At 38.4% G+C, this 22,867-nt stretch overlaps 4 protein-coding genes across 6 annotated transcripts; 1 reads left to right on the forward strand and 3 right to left on the reverse strand.

Annotated features, from left to right (window-relative positions):
• Positions 1-701: 701 nt before the first annotated feature.
• LOC103975694 (autophagy-related protein 8C-like) lies at positions 702-4,537 on the reverse strand. The gene is made up of 6 exons (XM_009390733.3): positions 4,397-4,537; positions 4,227-4,276; positions 2,662-2,717; positions 2,533-2,585; positions 1,065-1,183; positions 702-1,001 (listed from the first exon to the last, which is right to left on the reverse strand). The coding sequence occupies exons 2-6, from the start codon at positions 4,261-4,263 to the stop codon at positions 907-909; spliced, it is 360 nt and encodes a 119-aa protein (XP_009389008.1). The 5' UTR covers positions 4,264-4,276; positions 4,397-4,537; the 3' UTR covers positions 702-906.
• A 1,773-nt stretch (positions 4,538-6,310) lies between these two features.
• On the forward strand, positions 6,311-14,920 carry LOC135631752 (glutamate dehydrogenase 1, mitochondrial). 3 transcript variants are annotated; one of them, XM_065139587.1, is made up of 12 exons: positions 6,311-6,450; positions 6,548-6,612; positions 7,935-8,011; positions 8,113-8,241; positions 8,931-9,044; positions 10,188-10,409; positions 10,516-10,590; positions 11,721-11,837; positions 12,924-13,174; positions 13,388-13,463; positions 13,557-13,643; positions 14,514-14,920. In XM_065139587.1, the coding sequence occupies exons 4-12, from the start codon at positions 8,134-8,136 to the stop codon at positions 14,697-14,699; spliced, it is 1,236 nt and encodes a 411-aa protein (XP_064995659.1). In that variant the 5' UTR covers positions 6,311-6,450; positions 6,548-6,612; positions 7,935-8,011; positions 8,113-8,133; the 3' UTR covers positions 14,700-14,920. The 3 variants fall into 3 exon arrangements, with proteins under 3 accessions (XP_064995659.1, XP_064995660.1, XP_064995661.1); XM_065139588.1 differs by having other exon boundaries at positions 6,324-6,454; XM_065139589.1 differs by lacking the exon at positions 6,311-6,450 and having other exon boundaries at positions 6,548-7,000.
• Positions 14,921-16,338: 1,418 nt separating this feature from the next.
• Positions 16,339-17,723, reverse strand: LOC103975691 (GATA transcription factor 12). The gene is made up of 2 exons (XM_009390727.3): positions 17,496-17,723; positions 16,339-17,090 (listed from the first exon to the last, which is right to left on the reverse strand). The coding sequence occupies exons 1-2, from the start codon at positions 17,565-17,567 to the stop codon at positions 16,473-16,475; spliced, it is 690 nt and encodes a 229-aa protein (XP_009389002.2). The 5' UTR covers positions 17,568-17,723; the 3' UTR covers positions 16,339-16,472.
• Positions 17,724-18,506: 783 nt separating this feature from the next.
• Positions 18,507-22,841, reverse strand: LOC103975690 (uncharacterized). Its single transcript, XM_009390726.3, has 7 exons — positions 21,810-22,841; positions 20,544-20,598; positions 20,244-20,318; positions 20,061-20,152; positions 19,797-19,878; positions 18,865-18,948; positions 18,507-18,780 (listed from the first exon to the last, which is right to left on the reverse strand). Exons 1-7 carry the CDS (start codon positions 22,145-22,147, stop codon positions 18,661-18,663), a joined length of 846 nt encoding a protein of 281 aa, XP_009389001.2. The 5' UTR covers positions 22,148-22,841; the 3' UTR covers positions 18,507-18,660.
• Positions 22,842-22,867: the final 26 nt, after the last annotated feature.

The following is a 22,867-nucleotide window of genomic DNA, read 5'->3' on the forward strand; positions in this document are numbered from 1 at the left end:
GAGACCGGTGCGCTCACCGCGTGTCACGGGACTCGAGTAATGATCTCATGGGCCATGACCCAGAATTCGGATGTTCGGAGGGTGACTAATAACGGGTCGTATGATAAGCTTCTGGATCCGAGTGAAGCCCAGTCTGGTCACATCAACAATGGCGATGTTTAGCCAAACGAGATCACCTGGTCTATCAAGTCCAGGTCGTATGGGGCTCATCGTAATCAGGTCCACATGTTTGTGATGATTCGAACCCGACTATGATTTGCTATATGCTTAGGTTCAGAATTGGATCGAATTACCTTAAAATATTTTAAAATAATAAACAATCTTTTACACTTTGATAGGACAAACCTACTTTGGGGATTTACCACATCGACACCCAATTTTCAATTAAATAAAGAGGAATTCACACATACCAATAATTTAAGTTAATAAAACGCAAATGATTCAGTTATTGTGGCTGAAACCCGAAATTCACATATGCCCACAAAATTTCAAATAGAAATAGCATTCATAGAGCTTATCAATCTTGAAGGACTATATTCCAAAAAAAAATAATTCATAAAGGTTTGCTCTATCATGAAAGAATAAAATTGGGTAAAAGATACCCAAGTATCTCAATGACGTAGGTACCTACATTGGCTGCAACTTAAGAAGCTAATTCTCATATCGTGTGCACAGGAATAAAGCACGTAACTCATGTGAAGTATTCCCAATACCGGATTTCCATATACAATAACAACACACTAGCACAGCAGGCAATCAAGAAACAATAGTTAAAAGAGACGAATGTACATAAGAAACCCAACTTCAAAGTATACCGAATTAGACTCGTGCATATGAAAATGGAACAGTACTGAGAAGAATATACATAAATATCAGTTCTTATTTACAGAAGATGTTCTGCTTTGTCTACATGGATCCAAATGTGTTCTCCCCGCTGTAAGTCATGTACAGGAAACCATCCTCATCCTTACTTTCCTCGTAGATTGCGGACATCATGGCAGCTGGAAGAAAATTAGTGTTAAACTACATTGTGAAACAATTAATTTAACACTTGTAGAGCTTACCTGTTGATGGAAGAGTATTCTTCACAAAGATGAAAATGGCCTTCTCAGCACTGAGCTTAATCCTCTTCCGCACCACATAAACAAATTGTCCTACTGTGAGATCAGCGGGAACCAGGTACCTGCATCAAGTTGTTATCATAATTGTATGACAATATCTTAGCACAAAAACCTTGCACAGCTAGATGAACTAGTTCTCTACCAAGACCACAAAAGAATTATCTACATTCGAGCATCACTCATTCTGATAAGCAACAAGTACAGAATTATTGTCCATATTTATTATCCAGCAACGTGTCTATGCCATTAGGATTAAGGGTGACACACTGCTATGCTCCTATAAAGACCCTTACAGCCCACTTGAGTAACATCATTCAATCCAAACTGAGAACACTCCAGGGGCTTTGGATTCAGCTCCCCAACAATGAACAATCCAGTTCAAGTGTTCTGACCTTTGCCGGAACTAGCTCAGCTAGATATCAGATCAGGTTGTTTTTTTTTTTTTTGCAATGAGTGAAAGCGGGATTCGAGCTCAGGACCCGGTGATAAGCTGTTAAAGTCTTTACCAAATAAGTTAGTTGACACATTCATAATTTATTATAAATTACCCAGGATCATCTCATTTCATTTTGCCACTATGTAACACTTAAACTACCAGGAGTTTCTTCAAATCATGTAAAATATAGTACCATATCCACATCACATAAAAAATGATATCATAATGAAAATTCCTTGGTAGATAAATTCAAAATCACATGGAGAGGGTGAATATAACTACAAAATAAATAAAGTAGGTAATGCCCATAAAAAAAGACTCAGCTTATTGACTGCCTAGTGCTACAGCAAAAACAAGAAACCATAGAATAGCATCTGCTTGTGTCCTTCGTGGAGTCACATAAATTGCAATAAATGAGCCACAACAGCCCAACAAGTAAAATGTAGTAATACATGTAAAGTACATATTATAAATAGTGAAAATGTAGCCATTACATGGCACATCAGCATTATGGCCTACAGAAGTGGCACACAGCATTGTAAATGACATGTCACACATCAATGAATCCATTTAGGAATTTATTGTATCTCAATGTTTTCTTAACTTCACTTCAGATGAATAACAAAATATATTCCGAATAAAGGAAGAAATAATAGATGCCATGTTATGCAAAGTGAACCACCTAAGGGTAGAGTACAGTATCTAACATGTAGATGATCTATTAGTAAAACATTAAAAAAGGACAACCCAATAAGACTATAATAGCCAAAGACATGTAACACAACATGATAGTCGTGCTTAGCTTTTAGCATGTAGGAGAACCTAGCGGTGATCCAAGTTAATATAATTGGTCAGTTCAAAACAAACTATTAGACTGCTATGAACATGCAAGGTTTTATAAGTTCCTCATAATATGTGAGTAGTTATGAATGAGACATGATTCAACAGGTAATGTAAACATGTTAAGAAACTAACTTCTTCTTGTCAATGTCTGGAATGTCACTTCTTTCAGCCTTCTCCACAATCACCTATATCAAATGAAGCGTTAGACAAAATAAAACATCAGTTAATTATTTCATGCATAATCAACATGATGTCAATTACAGGAATCCTGTCAGGATACTTCTCCCTGATACGAGCAGCCTCTGCTTGCCTCCTTTCTGTAACACAATATATGCTTTAGAGGAATTATAAAATTAAATCATCTTGAAAGTCATTTCAATCAAACTTAAAAGCATTGCAACACAAGCATACTTGATGTTACACGAAGCACGTGTCCTTCGAAAAAATAAATAATTCCCAAGTATCTATTGAGATGCAATTACCTTCTACTTCTCTAAAATGTAACCACGTGCTAGACCAGTTAAAGTTTCTCTAGTCAGTTGCCACAACAAATAAGTTTGATCATGTGATGCATGTAGCATTGCAATTGAAAGGAAGCCAAACCATCAGTACCACATAGCCCCGAGGAACAATTAAAATAATCATTTCAAATTAGTCTTATCATGTAACACTTTTCTAGAATGCAGTGGACTGTCTTTTCATGCCTACTTCAGGTATCCAAGGTTGCCAACATCTAACTGAAATCATAAAAATAAAAACTTCTAACAATATGAAGAGATTGCATGTTGGGGAGAACCAAAACCCCGTTTTCCTTTGAATTGATAGACTGAAAAAGATCAAGAAATTAAAGTATATATAGGAAACTGAATGAAAGGATTATAATCCTATAGAAGTCTTACACAAATGGTAAACTGATCAAAGAGCATTTTTCCATGTTTTCAAAATTAAAATTTAGGACAAAGATCAAAAGCATGGCATGCAAGAAATGAATTGTGTTCTAAAAAAGAACAAAGATTGAAATCACTACAATTCAGGAACTACCCCAGAAACAATTTATTCTTTGCATAACAGATGTTTACACAATAAGCAATCAAAACAATTGATGGCCAAAATAATTTGTGATCAAGAACTGTAATGCTAAAAGGAAGCTAACGAGAAAAAAATGTTGAACTAATCGAACAAGAGACAAGAATTCTTAGGTTATCGACGTACTTGAACCCTCAACCTCAGAATAGAAAATACAGGTCATTGTGAATCGCTTACGACAGGCACTTAAATAGGCTGTTAAAGATCAATCTTCAGGTACACACTGTCTTCCTCTACCCTACGTCCTAATGTGGTCAGCCAGTGACATGAAAAACACATATATTTAACTTGTGCAATTTAAATCTTGTGATAAGTTTTGTGTAAAACATGATAATTTGTGCCAACATTATTATAAAAGGAGGGGATTTTTTTGTTACATAAATTTCAAAATGAAAAGCTGGATCCTCTAAATGCGTCCAATTTAATTGTCTAAACCTGTTATTCAACGACAACAGAGAGTACCAATCTCCAAAGACCAGAGAACTACCATGGCCAACATTGTATTCACAAAAATAATTTCTGTCAACATTATATTCATAAAATTATGGAAAATTCGTTTTCCCAAATGTAATTCTCAAAGGAAATTTCCAATCCAGGATCTCTGTAACCAGTTCAACTTCAACAAGAATTCAAGAGAACCCTATATCACAAGAATAATCACCCAGAAAAAATAATACAAACATCATATCATATTTAATACAAGAATAATCAAGAAGGGGGATAAAAAGAAGGGCATGGACCGAGAGGATGTTCCAACTTGAAGGAACTCTTCGCCATGGATCCCGTTTTCCTGCAATCCCAGAAACAAGCCGGCATCGCCATGTCAAGATCACCAAGAAAAGAATCGTGAAAGAAGATCTCCCGTTCATCGATCAAAATCGACATGATGAATACGAGAAAGATCACGCACCTAACGCAACGAGGATAGATCGAAGGGTCTTCGGGACGATCGACGGAAGGAAGATAGACTCGATAGGGATTTGGGGGAAGGGAAGACTCTTACGTTTCTCTGTGGCGTTGTGGCTGTTACATGTACGCGCAAGAAAGGGGAGCGGATCTCCCGTATGATACAGGGAAGCCCATCCAAAATAAATTTGACCCCAACGCATGTTTACCTGTCTTTTGATTGGTTATATCAGCAATATTGTTGTGGGCTCCGTATCATTCCGAATCACGAGGCGGATAAATGTGGTGTAAACACTGGCGCGATCCTTTACAAATCTGCTCTGTATGATTAGAAGATGGATCTCCGTATAATACGAGACCCAATGGAAAATAAATTTTCGACACCTCGTGTGACTACTCGACTTCCATACCTTTGTTTTGATTGGATGTACAAGAAGAAATTTTGTGGATCCACGTGGTCCATTGGATATCCCTGAATCGAAAGGCAGGTACATTCGTATGTTGCTTGGGAAACTAGGAGGATCTCTCCGCATGATACACCAAAACAAATTTCACCCTGCCACAGTACCCGGTTTGCATACCTGGATTTCAGTTGCACACATGTGCAGTAATGTGGTGGGCCCTAAGGTTGTCGGTGATCAGTAAGTCCCAATGGGGGGTAAAGCATTGTGTAAAAACTATCATACCCTATCATCATAAGAGGATAATTTAATTAATTTATATTATTCGATAATTTATTGAAAATGGTGTCATTTTATTTAAATTTCAAAATTACCCACTTGCTTCAAAATCCTCCGTACTTGGCTTCTTCAGCTCTTCGTCCTCCATCTATTCTTCTCCCTCGCTCCTCCTCCTCCATTACTTTTCCTTACCACACTCTCTCAGTATCTAATTATCCTTCTGCCCCTCCACAAACACGCTCACATCCTAATCCACATTCACTTTCTAGATCTCAGAATATTTGCAGTGCACATTTGTAATGAGTCACTGGCCACTACAACACTACATTCATTCCCGGGGAACATTGTTTGATGTCAGGTTTGTGCCAGTTTCCATGAGGAATCCAGAAGCTTTTCCTCCTTTTTCTCAACGCGAGTGCGTCGCGGTGATGCTCGTTGCATGCAGCATAAAGGAGAGGAATGGGACGCGAGATGCCGCTGTCACCGGCAGCAACGCGAGGAGTGCTGGAATCCCACTGCCTTCCCGTTCTTGGTGGTGATGGTGGTGGTGCTGCTGCTGCTGCGGCAGCAAGAACTGCAGGAAAAAGCTGCTCTCACTCTTCCAAAGCATGTGGGAGTGGAATACAATTCCATCATCCCACATCATCCTGTCAGTGGATCGTGATGCTTCCCCCTCATCAGTCTGTATCTTGTCAGTGGGCCGTGATTCCTCCCTCACCACCTTCATGGCGGTCCTTTCTTGGTTCATCTCATGTACCATCACTGATGTCATAAACTAATGCGCATTCGAAGTGTACCATCGTAGCGTATCAGTTCGATGTGTTATTAAGAGTATAAATCAAAAGATTAATGCATAATTTAACCTTTTTTTTTTAATAATTAACATTATAAACAAAAAATCTCGAGCAAAAAAAAGTTCAAATTTTGACTTGTTTGGAGTTCGTCCAAACTAAATTTCTCATAAATTTTTATTGATCAATTTTGGGTGATCACATATCCTCCATGGAAACCCAAATCAAGCAATCATCTCCTTGGACTAAACCCTAACCCTAGCTTTAGCACCCAAGAGTCTCTCTCTTTCTAAGCAAATGGGAGATTGTCAAGGTGGGAAGAGGAGGTGGAATCCAGGGACTGGCTCGCGCGACTCCCGCAATGGCTCAACGTGGTTCCCCCCATCTCTCCCTAAAGAAACAAAAATGAAAGAGAGAGGCCATTAATGGAAGCTGATTCCACCGGCAGTGCAGTTGGCCCACCGGCCGCCGAGGATTCCTCATCTCCGGATGTGGATGCGGATGCCCTCGCCTTTCCCCGCGGCCTTTTATACCCCCTTCCCGTTCCCGGAAGCTCTGAGCTCACCATCCTGCGAGACATTGGTTCCGTAGGTCTTAAGCCCTCATCTTCCTTACGTTTCCTCTTCGTTTACGGAGGCTTTCTCCGAAGTCTGCGCTAAAGAATCGATCTTTATTGGATTTTAGGTGAATTCCGTTTGCATCTCCGCATCCGGGGCTTGTGGGAGGCGTTTCCACCGATTCCCTTCGAGGTATGATGAGTACATAACGTGGCTTTATTCCACTGCGTCGAAGCCGGTGGGGATCTTCCTCTGTGTGTAGGTCCCATCCACTTGTCAAGATTGTGAGGGTGCAGTATGGGAGGAGAAAATTTTTGCGAGGGAAGTTTGGAACACAAAATGTTATCCTTTCCCACATAATAGTTGCATAGGCATAGTCTGAAGTCCAAAAGAAAAAAAAAAGATATTTTCTTGTGATTAGGTAGCAGAGACTGAACCGCCTTCAGATTCCAACCTAAAGATAGCTCCTTGGTTAGGCAGATTAAAATAGAATTGGTAGTGTGATGCTTCTTGCGGGGCTGTTCTTGTGCCATTGTTCAAACAAGTAGACAAGATGGCTAAAGAAGGGCAAATCTGAAAGGTCAGTGTGATACACCATTACGAACATATAAGGGTTATTGTATTTTGTTAGTCTTAATATATTTTAACTCTTTTGGCATTTGCATAATGTGTTTTTCTGCAATCTTGAGGCTTCTAAGCAGAATTACATTGATCGAGCACTTGTGAAACCTTTGCTAGTGTAACCCATCAATTACCTATAGAACCCATACAAATTATGGGGTTTGATGATTTTTGTTTCATGGCACAAGGACATGCTGATAATGTTTACATGCGAGGTGTGTCAGCATGATATGTGTTGATCAGCATGGCCAACTTTTGCCATTCCTGTCTGGAACTAGAAACATGGAGGAAAGAACTGTCTGTGTGTGTTCCTGTCACCTAGTTGATTTAGAATGTCTTCATGTCAGCCTCTCCAAGTCATAGAACCATTTGAGATGGTTTGTGGGTTACTAAATGTGCCAAACATGAGACATTTAGATGACTTTGATGGTTATTTAAATGGCATCTCATCTTCTACTTTAATATCATTTGTTATGGTTGCATTAGGCTAATCTCATGAAGTTATTTCAGAGAAATAATAATGCACTATGTACATATTTTGCCTCCTATGTTGAATAAAAAAAATATTCTGGTTTATCGTACCCTTCTTAATCCCCCTTTCAACATGAGATTAGATACCATTAATTCTTACCTGGGATGGATAACCCATTTCCTGGATAAGTTTAACTCAAATATTTGACACTGGACAAGGCTTTTAGTCAGCAATTGGTGGTATTCCTATCTTCTGTTATGCATGCCTTTCAGGGATCAACACATGGGTCATCAGCATTGATCTGTACTTCTCCAGTGCATCTATTACCATAGTCTTGTCTGCTTCTCCATCTCTGTTCTCTTATACATACCCTAGGTTCTTAACCATCTTCCATGCTTAGTCACTGACTACTCATTGGCAGGTTTGCGTTTGATCCTGCGGAAAGCCATCACAGAGAGAAGAGAGATTCCAGCAGTTGGTAGGCTTGCAGAACTTCTGGTAAGGAACTATGCCATGACTTCAGAGAAAGGAGATGGCCATAGGCTTTCCTACTCTTTATGGGTTTTTGGTATCATTAGCTTCCTTCTTGTGTTATATAGAGTATCTGATATTTGGAGAAAATGAACGCACTGGTCGCAACAAGTAGAAATTTCAAGCAGGCTGCTAAGCTGCTGGGATTGGACTCTAAGCTGGAAAAAAGTTTGCTAATTCCATTCAGAGAGATTAAGGTAAGGAAGGCAGCACAAACCTTTTTTTTCTTCCCCCATTGGTCCTGCTTATGTTATCTAACTCTTCATGTTGAAGTATCCTAGAGTCCAGCCCATCTTCTCTAGTTTTTCAGCCTGATTACCCTACTATAATACTCACGTCTTCAATAGCTTCTCTAACAGAGGTGCACTGGTACGAGTTGTAAAGAATTCAGCATTGTCTGCATATTTGGATGACCTTCCTTCTGAACCTTTTGGCATGATTCAATTAGCTGTTTTTTAAAATATGTTTCCACTTCAAACCGTTTTTACACACTTGCGAATATTAGTTTTTTTTATCTTTATGAGCAAAGATGCCTGTTTGTGTGTGTCTACATATTTCTTGTTCTGTGTATGCCTTCCATCGTGATGCCCAAGTCTCCAATCTCATCATGATGCATATCTCTCTGGCTTTAGATGATAGTAAAAGATGGTTGATTTGTGAATCAGTTAAACTGAAATGGGTTCTGACTCTTGAGTGTTGATTGTTACTAAAGAAGCATGTTCTCTCTGATACTGGCGAATGATTTATCAGTGAACTAGCTTTATCTATGATGAGTGTTATATTATATGTTTAGTATATTATATGCTTCAGGGAAAAAAGAAGATACAATATATTTATGCAAAAATTGTTCTATTTCATTGGCAGCATCAACATTTTTGTACTGCAGGTTGAGTGCACAATTCCAAAAGATGATGGCACTTTGGCATCTTTTGTGGGGTTTAGGGTGCAGCATGATAATGCCAGAGGCCCTATGAAGGGAGGAATCAGATACCATCATGAGGTGGGTTGCTATATCATGTTCCCATTCTTATTCCTGTTGGATCTTTTGTCAAATCACTTGGTATTTGTGTCATTGTATTCTACGGTCACTTCTTTAAGTGTTTATTAAAAGCATGATTGACACTGTATTCACAGATGTGAAGGCAGTGCAATTGTACAATGCATAACCTCTAGTATATTCAGTAAGGTCTCAGATCAATTGCCTCTGTCAATCACTAGCTCCAGTAACTTTGATTAAGAAAGAGTCAAGTTTTTTTTTTTTTGAATTTTCTCTTCTAGTAACTCCTTGTTTTCAGGAAAATTGTCAAACAGGATTTTCTTCCTAATGAAACATCTGACAAGGTTTTTGCCTCATCCACACTAAATCTGCAATTATCAGAACAGATTATGGATTTTACAAACAAATTGTACTTGAGTGCATTCTATTTGTATATGTATAATAATTTTCTCTTTTGTGCTGTTTCATTGTGTGAAATGTGTTTCCTTGCTACTTGTCATATCCACAATATTTATATTTAATAAAGCATAGATGATGGGAAACTACTTTGCTTCTTTCCATATAGAAAGTAAAGACATTATCCTATTGATTTACACAGTTTTCTGAACCAGTTTCCAGTAGTCATCATTATGTTTATAATTATTATTGAAAAAATATGAGGATCACAAACTGCTCCAAAATGCTAATTGCCCTCTTTACCTTGTTGAACTACTAAAATGAAAAAGGGAGCTTATGCATACATGAAGGAAATAGATGATTGGTGTTCTGCGTATCTTTATATGTTGAATAAGGAAATATATGCTTGGGGTAATTGTACTTTCTGTATTCAACTTGAGGTATATAAAAGAATTACTCATGCAAGCCAAGGTTTCAAATATTGAACCACACCAACTGGTACAAAATTAATATTGGTGAGAAAACATTATTTATATTGTTTTCCTAGCAGTATGCCATACCAAATTTGTCTGCATCCAAATTATTGAACATAAGTGCACATTCATCATACAATGTGGCTGTTCTTTTTCATGTCTATGCTTGAGCATCAAAGACGTTGATAAAGCAAGTCCAATAGTACTTGAGGACACCAAGCGAACAATTTCAGATTTTTCTTTTTTAAAATTTTTTTTAATATGTGATATACTTTAGGTTGACCCAGACGAGGTGAATGCCTTGGCACAATTAATGACTTGGAAAACAGCTGTAGCAAATATACCATATGGGGGTGCTAAAGGTGGAATAGGATGCAGTCCTGGAAAACTTAGTTGTTCTGAACTTGAGAGGCTTACCAGAGTTTTCACACAGAAGATACATGATCTAATTGGCATTCACACTGATGTTCCAGCACCCGATATGGGAACTAATTCACAGGTTATTCATTTTTGGTTTCACTTTTCTTTTATGATGTTTAGAGAAGTTATATATATTATGTATGCTTAAAATACAGATTTAATTGTTTTTACTGTAAATGCAACAGACAATGGCTTGGATACTTGATGAGTACTCAAAATTTCATGGCCACTCACCAGCAGTTGTGACTGGAAAACCTATTGTAAGTACACTATGATTTGGAACAACTACATTTGTTACTACAGATAATTTGAAGGCTTATACGGCCCTGCAGATCTGCTGTCACTATAGTTTACAATTCAAAAATGTGACTATTGGTGATTACTTGTTTACCTGACATTTAAAGTTCTTCATATAAAGAAAATGTTTAGTTTTGCAGCAGGATGGAGAATAATAAGGTATCCATCTTAGGTTAAAGTTTGCACTTCAGAGCTGCAGGTTTTTCCAAACTAAGTATGTAACACGAAGTACTGGTACTTGAAAGGAAGATTGAGATAGTTCACATAAAAGGATGGAGAATATCATAAAATTCAATTGCTCAGAAAATCGTTCTGAATTATAAAAACTTTTGTCACACCATACAGATTCACATTTTTAGATATGCCATGAGGCTCTATTGAATTTGACCTTGGAGAATAATGTTATGACCAGAAAATGCTCACGTAGCCATCACAAAATACTTTTTGGACTGCGAATATGAGATTTATGATGGCCACATTTCTGTGATAGAAGTCTTCCTATATGTAGAAACTTCATTTCACTATACAAAGGTTGTTTATGATCTTGCTTGTGGTTAAACCCAGTTTCTGGAAAGTCATGCAAGATATTTTGTCACAAACACCACTAAGAGCATGCTAAATTAATATTTAATTTAAGCAGGATATATGCAGTTGATTAGAAACAAATAATTGTTAAGTCAAGCTTTTTTGGTTTTAATTGCAGGTTGAGTGAAAGTTACAAATGGATCTTCCTTTAATATTGCTTATCTTTTTCTTTATGATTTTCTGTTTATTAATGGTATCTAATTTCTGGCATTCATCTAGCCTAGAATAGCTGATGAACAACTTCGTCAATCATGATAAGATGGTTGATACAGTGTTCTCTCTATTTAAAGGACCAGAATATGGTCTTCTGTGTTCCATGCTTACCATGGAATGTATCTGGTTGTTCCTTGATGTCATTCTATGCAATAAATTCTCCATCTTAGACTAGCAAATAAGGCTAAGGTAATTCCTTCATTTTATGCTTCACTGAGAGAGAATATTTTAAAATTCTTGAATACTTTGTAATTAATTGTTCCTTTAGGATACCTAATGCTGATTTCCTTTAAAGGATCTTGGTGGATCTCTGGGTAGAGAGGCAGCTACTGGAAGGGGGGTCCTGTTTGCAACAGAAGCCGTACTTGCAGAATATGGAAAGAGCATTAAAGATCAGCGCTTCATAATACAGGTAAAGCTATGGTTCTTCAGTAGTTGTTGATCATATATGAACAGACCAATTGCAAATGGGAATTAAGAAAAGTCATCACAACAATTTGAACCATAAATCTAGGAGTATTAGCCAAACAAACAATCGTGTGATTCCTTTTCACAAAAGTAACACTAATATGATTACTCACAAAGAGAACCTTTGAGGTCTCTAATATACAGGGGAGTTGGAATGTTAAAATAAGAATTTCTTTACTATGTATAAAGAGGGGATGATATTCATTGAAGGGAGAGCTATTTGCATATTGTTATAAGGAATAGACAAGTCTTTAACATTTACAATATTTAAAGAAAGCACTTTTTTGATGCTCTCTCTTTTGTGCCCTGGATGCTTCTTTTTTCATCACTGTGGATGCTAGGACTTACAGAATTAATTTAAATACAATAACTGCTACTATTGGGAAAGCACACACCTCTATCATGCCAAACTTAACTAATTCTTACTTTCTCGAATCATCTTTAGCTACTAGCATTTATACGGTGATTCATATCATCGGTGATCAAGATTACTAGTCCATCTAATGTTATGACAAAATCACTTTTATGAAATGAGGCATGCTGGCAGAAACTTCACTGGTATTATGCATCAATAGTTTTGTGGAATTAGTTATATGGCTTTCAAGTGGTATATGACTTCAATTTTCCACTAAACAAATATAGCAAAAATTAGAGATTTCTTAAGTTGTTTTATAGAGCAGAATTATATTCTTTGGCTTGCGAATGTTTATCTTGTTGACCCCTGGTACACAGATATGTGGTGGTATACAAGTGCAGATCTACTGCAAAATGTCAGCTGCCTGCCCGACTCTCGCATTCCTAATACCTGAACTGAAGTTTTTGGCTCCAAAATCAGTGGCCCCTTATAATTTATTGTACTTGAGTAATCTTATCTTTATGCCATGCATGCACGGTAGTTGCTCAAAATCTTAGTTTGTTAATTCAGATTACATTACATGATGATTCGGTCTATTAAACTGAATGAAATTACAAAATCAGAGACTTTTGAGGTTCGTAAGGGTCTCAACTCCTCATATCTTTCAATAATCAGGGCTTTGGTAATGTTGGTTCTTGGGCTGCCCAACTTATCAGTGAAGCTGGTGGTAAGGTGATTGCTATAAGCGATGTAACAGGGGCCGTCAAGAACACTAATGGTCTTGACATCGAAAAACTACTTAAGCACAGCGCGGAGAATCGTGGAATCAAAGGTTTCAGTGGTGGAGAATCAATTGATCCAAGTTCCTTGCTTACCGAAGACTGTGATGTTCTTATTCCAGCAGCACTTGGAGGTGTAATAAACAGGTTATTTCTCTTATGATTCTTAGTTGATTCCAGAAAAAATACAAATTATTAAAATTCTATAGGCTACTAACAGTGGTTCTTGAGAAAATTTGACATGTAACTGGCTAGAATAAATGAAATAAGTTGTTTCTTTTCCTTGCTAGCTGATCTTCTAAATTTACTCATTAATCTGATATCAACTTTTTATTTTTGGCCTCTTCTGCCACTTTGAAGGGAAAATGCTAATGACATAAGGGCCAAATTCATCATTGAGGCAGCAAATCATCCAACTGACCCTGAGGCTGATGAGGTAAGACAACTTTCTAACTGCTCTATAGACTAAGAATATGATAACTGTCAGCACAATGGGAAGCTATTCTCGGAACTTTTTCTTCTATTTCAGATCTTATCAAAGAAAGGTGTTATCATTCTTCCAGACATATATGCAAATTCTGGCGGTGTTACTGTGAGTTATTTTGAGTGGGTTCAGGTTAGTGTTTAATTTCCGTCCTGTTCATATTATTTTGTTGAAACTCTTATTTCATCAATGAACTTCTGACTATGTACGTTCAATTTCAACGTCTAAATCTGACATTTCTTTATTTTATGTAAGAAAGCGGAGTAGATCATTGATAACATTAAAGCACTCATGACTCAGTAATTAGCAACGATCTAACCAGTGATGCATCAATAAAGAAGCTTCAATCACTAATTTTTGATAGACCTATACTGAGTTCCACAGAGTACCGAGGATCTTGCTTATCGTCTTGTTTCCTTATTTTATTCTGCATAAGAATATCTTATGATAGTGCTGTTAAGAATGATGAGTGCAACCGGACATCAACATATTAATGCAACATCTGTGTACAAGAGATGAAAATATCAGCTTGTTCTGATGGGTTTTGAGCGATCTTCCAGGAGGAGTTTAAGCTTTCTGCAGTTAACTGTGACAAATGTCATTGTTGTTTGATTAAACATCAGTTTCTCTTAGAGCAAAGCATTTGTCCTCTAGAACAACCCTTCTAGACCAGTAAAGTCACCATAGAAACCACACAACACAGCGGATTCTTTTTCGGTAGAAAATAAATTTAAGATGTTGAAATCACTTAGCTTTCATATCACCTCTCCAGATGGTTGTTAATATGGCAATTCATTAGTTGAACTATATGTCCTCACATTTAGTTCCCCACAATATGGGCTCATGAACCACATATGAACAAGTAAAAACTTATTTTATGAGCTGCATGACTACTTATATCAGAAATACTAGTGGGAGGTGCGTACTCTCAACAGTTATCCTGTTCTTGTGTAGTTTGCATGTATCAAAGTTCAAAAGTGTTATTTTTCTCTTTGCATTCAGAATATTCAAGGATTCATGTGGGATGAAAAGAAGGTTAATGCGGAGCTGAAAACATATATGACTCGAGGCTTCAAAGATATGAAGGAGATGTGCAAGACGCACAACTGTGACCTCCGCATGGGTGCTTTCACACTTGGAGTCAACCGAGTTGCACGAGCAACCGTTCTCCGAGGATGGGAAGCTTAGTGGCCTGATTCCCCCTTTTTCCATATTGCGACAAAATAATAGTTCCCTAATTGTCATTTAGAGAACAATTTGGGCCCTGTCATCAACAAAAACTTCACCTGATTTGACTTTGATGTGAGGTACTGTGAGGTTGGGTATGCTTGATGGTCATCAATCACTTTGATTTTGATGATCTTCTTTTTCTAAAACCAAATCATTAGTATTGATCTGATTTTATGCAAGACTTCTTTGGCAAGAGAATTTGTGAAACTTGCTTTTGCTGATTTTATGTTGTTGTGAAAATTCAGTGATGAAGAAAACAATTGGAACAAGGTAGTTGGCCAATTTCCTGTCAGTCTTGAAAGTTTGCCATGGGCAATGTCACATATTTATGTCATGCAATTCAATTGCCCACAATTAATTAGAGGCAAACTGATGGCTCTTCTTGTGACTCACATAACACAAGGACAGCATTCTTGAAACCAATCTTTCTTCATGGCTGAACATTTTGTTTGATGCAACTCCACCAGGTCAGTTCAGCTTGACATGCTTCATGATCTGCTATCCAAAACATTCTTGGCACAAGTGTCCTTTCAGAAATTTCTTATGTGCTTTTCTTCCAAGATTCCATCTGATAGGTTGCTTTCCAACTAGGAAGACTTCACTTCTTGGCCATCCTCTGGTAGCAAAATTTCCATGTCATGCATTACTTGTTTTCTTTGCAAAGCAGGTATCTGGTGGAGGCACATTCTTGCACACATTCCATTGACTAGACACAAAAAATTGTTAGGTTTCGCATGAATGCATATATTTAACCTAATAATTAGTGTTAATTCATGGTGTCGTGGTGGCGTAGAATAAACTACACTCCGACAATAAGACTTTTATCGAGTGCATCTCTCGATAAGGTCACTCCGACATCCGAGTTATGAAATTTCAAAATAGATTTATGTGTATTTTCGATTCTTGTTGACGTGGTGGATTTGATCTATCGCTTTTATCTTTTATTGTTAAGTTGATATTACCTTTATCGTTTTTTGCTATGTTAATGTAACTCCTAATTGAGGATGAACATTTTTTTCTATCAATTAGGGAGATATGTATAAATAAAAATCATAATGTATATATAATTTCACCTTCAAATTAATAAGCTTGAGGAGTGTGGAACCAACCCAAAGCATTCAAGTCAAAGGATACATTGAACCTTGCCAGTGCCACTTATCTTGGATGGCATGGTTGGTTTCCACAGAGTATTCATTGAAGGTAGCACAGGTTGATAACACATGGACTGGTTTACACACAACCAGCTGCTTAACAGTGATGTTTGAACATGGCTGGTCCCAAAATTATCTTTCCTTGGAGCTTGGAAAGTGAACCAAAAACAGGGTTTTGAATCCTTATCCATTGTTTTGATGTGATAGATTGATGACATTCATGGCAATATAATATTATATGTATTATACCAAATATATGTATAATAAAAAAATAAATGATTTGTTTATATTTTTTTATCCATTTGAAAGGGGAATAGTCAGATTGTTGTCATGCTTCCCCATTTAAAGTTGAAGAGCTTATTTCCATTGATCTTTCTTATATTTTTCCCTTGCAATATGATAAAGAAGTCAAACTGGTGCACTGAAGAGCATGCAACAGTCAACAATGCTCATAAAAGGTAGTTTAGTTCAACCAGATTTTAAGCATCATATAGGCTCAACAAAAGGAGAAAGAAAAAGAAAGCAAAATATGAAAGATGTACTTTTATATGTTGCATATGACTGACTACTAAGCATCATCTTAAGTGGAATTGGAGGACAGTAAAGCCATCCTCATCTCCATCACCTTCTTGTGTGAGTTGGAGTGCTTGTAGCTCACAAAAGTGGGGCTCTTTGCTGGCCTGTACTCAGGGAGCAGCCTCCCTGACTTGAACCTCACACCACATGCATTGCAGAGGGTCTTGGGCCCCAAAGGCCCTGCCCTCCACTGTGGAGTCTTCTGTGACAGGCAATGGCTGCACCTCCTTGGCTGCACCACCACCTTCTCCTCCTCCCCTACTCTTCCTCCACCCGCGGCTGCTGTCTTGCCCCCTTCCTCCTTTATGGGGACGATCAGCTCACTCTCTGCAAGCCAGTAGGTCTGCTGGAGGAGAGGTGGGTCTGAAGAGGTGAGATGGAAGGTTGAGAAGGCATCAGGAGAAGGGTTTCTTGGGGTGATTCTTCTTCTCTTGGTTCTGGCCTTTGCTGGGACTGCAAGACTTCTGCATGAAGGTTTGGGGTCTGGGTTTTGTGGGAGTCTTGCTGTCGGTGGGAGGGGCTTGGAAATGGTGGTGGTGGTGGTGGTGTAGGATGTGGCACCAGAGAGGCAGTCCTCCACATATATGGACAGCCATTCCAGGCTCTCATCCTCTCCTTCTACCTGCATGCAAGAACAGTGAGAGCAATTCAAATGTCTTTTTTTGACTTTAATGAATGCAACCAAACCAAGAAAGAAGATCTGACAGCAAAATGAGGGCAGAAATCCACAAATCAAAAGCTGGCAACCATCAGAGTCGAAAGATTCTTTTCTTGACTCTAAAGATAGATCACAAGTGTTCACAAGAAAATCAAGAATTCAAACATATGAGAGCAGTTTTCAGAGTCACGAAAGGAAAAGAAGAAAGAAGACTGAGAACAAACTCAAAATTGTAGTCCCTCAAAAGAGATTGGTGATCGTTGCACCAAGCAACCACAACCAAGAACATATCATCCGAGGAATAAATTTCAGCACTCTAATGGAAAATCCACTGATCACAGGGAGAAGAAAATGGCTGAAAAGAATGACCATGTTATCTCCAGGGATGAACTCCTCCAACAAAGAACTGCCAGCAGAGGAGGATTTGTTGCAGGTGTCCATTTTAAGCTGCACAACAAGCCAGAGACAAAGAACAAAAGAAGAAGAAGATGATGATGATGATGAAGAAGAAGAGGGGAGAGCAAGTGAGGTGGTGAATTCTATGTTTGTTGTGGGTTAAGGAGGCCTAAATAAGAGGGGCAGGCAACAGCTGCCTCCCTCTTTTTCTCTGGCCTTTATCTCCGCGTTCTTTTGTCGGTAGAGGAATACAACCAGACTACAGACTACATCGTCTTCCACACGGATGGACACACACACACACACATACATATCTCCGTCCAATATGTATGAGTATACTACACACACACACACACACACATCTCTCTCTACCCTTTTAAATTTTGAATCCATGATGCAAGTGATGATATCTCTCCTCCCTCTTCTTTCTGTGGGTCCTCAAGTCCATATCCACAACCCTTTCATGCAGCAGTAAATGGGGTGGATGGGGTGTTGAGATGCTGAGGTCCAACCACCATGACAAGCCATCTCAGGGTCTTGGCCATCGGATTCTATTTAAGCTCAACTCTCTTGGATTAGCTGACACTGAGTTTGAATGAGGAAGGAAGAAGGGGTTTTGGTATTTCTTGAAGCTTGTTTTACTTTGGAGGCTCTACTTTTGGAGGAACTCCATTACTTCCACTTGAGCACAGCTGTCTTTGCTCCCTCTTTCAAACTCATCTTAGCTAGGAAACAAGGGACAAGCTGTTGGCTTCCTTGTTGACCTTCCCCTCCTTGGAGAGTCCTATTTTGTTGTCACTTCATCTTCATCATCTGCACCATGATAACTTGGACTACAGATTAAGCAGCAAAGAAGTTGCTGGTACTGTATCAGGAAGTTATTGTTCAGCATTGTTTGCATGGACTTCAACACCCAGAAGCTTTATGATTTCTGCCCCTACACATACCCATTATACACGCTGCCATCAATGATTGAGCAATGAGTGAAGAAGAGATTGTTATATATATCTGTGGTTTTGTTATGTACATGAGTTGCCAATTTTGTGCTCATAATAATAATACATGTCGAGCTGGGATTCTGTGCAGAGGACTTGAAGGAAGCCAATGAGGCTGTGTGGGTCACTGATGGCAAGCATGACTATGGACTTGGCTTGGAGAGGTACTGAAGCCACTCTTCAGGCACCCCTTTCCTCATCTTCAGCATCTTGACAGCAGCTGATGTCAAGGGAATGGCAAGTATGTCATAGTCTTTAGGAACCTGCAATGGGAATTGAAGGACACATTGGTGTGGAAAATCCATGAGAGTGGCTGAGAAAATTGATCAGAAATAGTTGCCAGAAACCTTGGGAATTTTAATCAGTTTCATGTTTGCTTCTTCTAAGGTCTTCTGTCCCTTCCTGGAGTTACATCTTGCACATGCGGTGACCTGCAAATAGGATAGGAAGCATGAGAGGAGGAAAGGTTCAATCAATGCATTAGAACTATGCAACATAACCTGTTAGTGCTCTGGTTCAAACTCAGATTAACAGTTCTCTGATGCGGATTTATGAAATGAACCTCACAACGCAAACCAAAATCATTGCTAGCATGGAAAATAAGATCGCGTGATAGGCATCTGAGGCCATTTATCATAATACCGTGCCGTGATAATTCAACTTTTAAATCAGAAACTGTTCGCACTGCAGTTTCTGTTGCACCATAAATCAGTGTTTCCTGAGTGCCTTCAGCTATTAGCTTCAGGTAAATTTAAAATCTTGTCGGTACTCGTTATTATATGCTAGGAACACTGTGCCTTCATTATTATCAGATGGAAAAGGATCATGTGTGACTATTGTTTGAGGTTTCATATTATGATGAAGTGAGTATACGCTATTTGGGATAAATTTGACGGTGAACTGAATGACTAAGAACTACAAATACTAGAAACGATTAGATAATTTCTTCTTAGTGGCTACACTGTTAAGACTACATAATTCACTTAAAAGAAAATTTCACTTTTGCTTTCATTTTATCAAACATTCAAAATGTATGACCAAACGGTTCAAAATTACAATCCTGTTATACACCACTTCATTTAAACAGCTATGACAACATCGTTCAAAATTCAAGTACTTCAACATGTACATAATGGTCCAGACAAAAACAAGACATACATTGGCTCGAAACGAAACATGTTATTCCCAGTAAACAAGAGATATAGCACTCAGAATTGAGTTTTCAAGTAAGATGAAATTAAAAAAATATGATATGGTATGCACTATAAGTGTTACATACCAGATTTTCCCACATCCATTCACCACCTCGTGAAATTGGTACCACATGGTCAACCGTCAAGTTATCTCGAGAAGAGCAATATCTGTAGAGAACATAATATGCTTGTTGCATCAGTGATAAGCTGCAAGCCTTGACTGGATTATGCTATATGGCTAAATTAAACATATAATAAATAGGATTAATTTTTTGGACTAATGAACTTAACAAAGATAACAGTATGAAGTTTCCAATTCCCATCAAATACTGTTTTAAAGGAACACTTACTGACAAGTAAAAGAATCCCTATAAAATATGTTTCTGCGACTAAGGTTTTGTTTGATCCTTCTCCTCTTGACAACTTGCAGCAAATGTGGAATCTGAGGAGTGGAACATTATTGAACATAACTTGTTAAGAAGTAAAATAGTATGTCGTTGTTGTCCAAAAGTTACAAGAGGTGTACAACAAACCTGCAAGACTGCTGGTATGTAGAAGGATCCTTGTGCCGAAGACACCGTCTGGTCATAGTATTCCAGAACATCAGCCTGTCAGTCGATATCAAGAATTGTTATGCTTCGTTGCTCGTAGGCAGGCATGCAGGCATATGGGTAATATAGTTCCACATAACATGGCATATATGCTTGACAAAATTGTATGACAATACGTCTAAAGAAGATCACCAAATATATCCTCGATATAAAGATCAAAGTTAATCTCTATTTTTGATCCCAAGCAGCAATATGATCATAGACTGCACAAAGCAATCTAACCTTCTCCATAAATTCCAGACAGATGGCACGCTTCCAGCAGACAACATTTACGGGCCTAGTGAGCATGATAAAAGTTAGATCCACACGCAAAAATGCAGAATTTTAAAGGCTCTGTACTATTTCTTTTTTCAAGTTATTCTGATAATAGAACTGTGCACTGTGAAATGACAACAAGAACGATGCAGAAGGCACATGCTCTGATATTCAGTAAAATAAATAAGAAGAATTTTGATATCAAGCGATGGTGTTAAGCAAACCATGCAACAGTTTGCTTAGCCTTTTTTTACTCATCGAGACGCAACTTTATTTGTGTGCTGCTATGAATCAAGAAATCTGAATAAAAAGTCTGATAATGCCTTCATAACTCTGCCATCCCTGGATTCCTGTTCATCAAGCCACTACGAGATTCATCATGGTCTTGTAGAAGATTTACCTGTCCTGAAGAACGATGTCTAGGTATGTTATATAGCCTCGTTATTGCCAAATACCCTGAATTGGTCCCATCTTGGATAAGTCGCATATTTGTTGTGTTGGTACTTGGAACAATTTTCTTTCTAGGATTATTTTCAGTTCTTGCTTGAGTCTTTAAATTAGAACCCACTTATTTTCTATTTACAAAAGTATCTGCTTGAAGTCAGCCTTCAGCCTTCTCTAAAATTACTAGACATCTTCATATTATATGAGCAGAATCTAATCTGAAAACTCCTGCCAATTGTATGGTACTAATGGTATGATAAAAAAGAAAGGCTAATTTTGCAATAGAACAATATCGGTAAAATTTTATAAACTACATGATTTGGATAATCCTTCAAAATGAATTGGACAAACAACAGGAAAGCCTAGGCACGGATGTAAAAATCAATTGATGATCATCTGCATCACACAGCTGCGCAAACGAACATATACTGCAAAGCTCAGGCTCAACTATCAAATGCTGTTGTTTTGAAGCAATGTACGAGAAGTTGCTGCTGGCCAAGAAAGATCTTAAGAAACTAATGCTACTGAAGATTGTTTGAAATCTGATCCTATCAAAAAACATGTCAAGAAGAAGATCATTTGAAAAAAAAACTAAAGGCAATATTTTCTTCCTACAGCAGCAATGTTCCAAAGGAAATTTTAGTGCTCCATTAAATGGGGGACATCAACAACATTGAGAATTTGTAGCAGCTTCTTAATTTCAATTATTGTTTACCCCAAGCAATGAAAACCTTAATAAGGATCTCACTGGACTGATAGATAACACAAAATGTAAATGAAATTGATTACCTGTAGGAGACATCCAACACCAAACCTCTGAAGCATGACAACTCATCCCTCTGCAACTCATTCTCCTCTTCCTCTTCCTCATACTCCACCTCTTTACCCTCCCCACTCTCAAACTCATCAGGCTTAAAGCTTTTTGACTTCTTACCCACAGCCCAAACCCTACCAGCTTCAGGAGACGTGAAGCCGCTGCTACTCCTATGGATCCCAACTGGGCTATCAAGTGGCCTCTTCCCACCACCAATCCTGCAGCGAACCTGGTCTCGTGGTTCACACCAGAAGGAGGCTCTGTCTCCGCACAAGGTCAGCCTGAGACTCCCCTGGGCTGTGAGCTTGGCCATGGGAGTAGCTCTGGCTTCCAGGGTCCCTGTCTGAGGGTGAAGTTGTCAGGTCTGAAGCCTGATCCAAGTCTGCAGTAGCTGAAGCCTTGCAAATGACCTGTGTAGTTGTCTCACCGAGCTCAACTCTTGGGTTCTGGGTGGCACATGGGCCTTTGGGGAGCAGAGGCAGGGAAGGATCCTGAGTGGGAATGGCGAAGGGTGGGAGAGTATTGGATCTAAAGATTTCTTTCGAGCAAATTGGATGCAAGACCTGACGAGAGAGTTGACAGAAGAAGGCCTTTGACGGAGTGTGGCAACTGTTGAGGTTTCACAGCCACAAGTTGTGTTTGGCACAAAGGAATATCTCTCTCTCCCTCACAGCCTGTGATTCCCAACACCCCATTTCTTAGATTTTTGAGATCTAACATAGATTGCTCATCAGTCCCTAAATTACAATTGTTTTCATATAGATCAACATCCCAAGATCCTTTGCAGGTGCAGTCATTCCTCTGACATTTACATGATTTGCATATGCAAATATGCCACAAAACACAATAGAATTTAGAAGAACAATACTAAACTACAACCACAGAAACCCAGACATCATTGAGCACATTCATGCAGCTCTGAGATACCCAATTTGCCAGCTTCTGTGGATTACTAACTATGAACTACCATGACTATTTGATCCAACAGCTACTAAGAACACTAAACATCCATGTTCTGAAAGAAAACCAAAAA

This window comes from Musa acuminata, chromosome BXJ3-2 (assembly GCF_036884655.1).
Source record: "Musa acuminata AAA Group cultivar baxijiao chromosome BXJ3-2, Cavendish_Baxijiao_AAA, whole genome shotgun sequence".
Classification (NCBI taxonomy): Eukaryota; Viridiplantae; Streptophyta; class Magnoliopsida; order Zingiberales; family Musaceae; genus Musa; species Musa acuminata.

Bases quoted from the DNA above. Each gene is read 5' to 3' on its own strand.
- LOC103975694 (XM_009390733.3), bottom strand. From the start codon at position 4,263: ATGGCGAAGAGTTCCTTCAAGTTGGAACATCCTCTCG. The intron at 2,586-2,661 runs GTAATTGACATC...CATTTGATATAG, and splicing joins AGTATCCTGACAGGATTCCT to GTGATTGTGGAGAAGGCTGA. The intron at 1,184-2,532 runs GTTAGTTTCTTA...AACTTGATGCAG, and splicing joins CCAGACATTGACAAGAAGAA to GTACCTGGTTCCCGCTGATC.
- LOC135631752 (XM_065139587.1), top strand. From the start codon at position 8,134: ATGAACGCACTGGTCGCAACAAGTAGAAATTTCAAGCAGGCTGCTAAG. The intron at 8,242-8,930 runs GTAAGGAAGGCA...TTTGTACTGCAG, and splicing joins TTCCATTCAGAGAGATTAAG to GTTGAGTGCACAATTCCAAA. The intron at 11,838-12,923 runs GTAAAGCTATGG...TTCAATAATCAG, and splicing joins ATCAGCGCTTCATAATACAG to GGCTTTGGTAATGTTGGTTC.
- LOC103975691 (XM_009390727.3), bottom strand. From the start codon at position 17,567: ATGGACACCTGCAACAAATCCTCCTCTGCTGGCAGTTCTTTGTTGGAG. The intron at 17,091-17,495 runs GTCATTCTTTTC...TCTTGCATGCAG, and splicing joins TCATCCCTGGAGATAACATG to GTAGAAGGAGAGGATGAGAG.
- LOC103975690 (XM_009390726.3), bottom strand. From the start codon at position 22,147: ATGGCCAAGCTCACAGCCCAGGGGAGTCTCAGGCTGACCTTGTGCGGA. The intron at 20,319-20,543 runs GTTAGATTGCTT...ATCGACTGACAG, and splicing joins GTCTGGAATTTATGGAGAAG to GCTGATGTTCTGGAATACTA. The intron at 19,879-20,060 runs GTAAGTGTTCCT...TGTTCTCTACAG, and splicing joins AGGGATTCTTTTACTTGTCA to ATATTGCTCTTCTCGAGATA.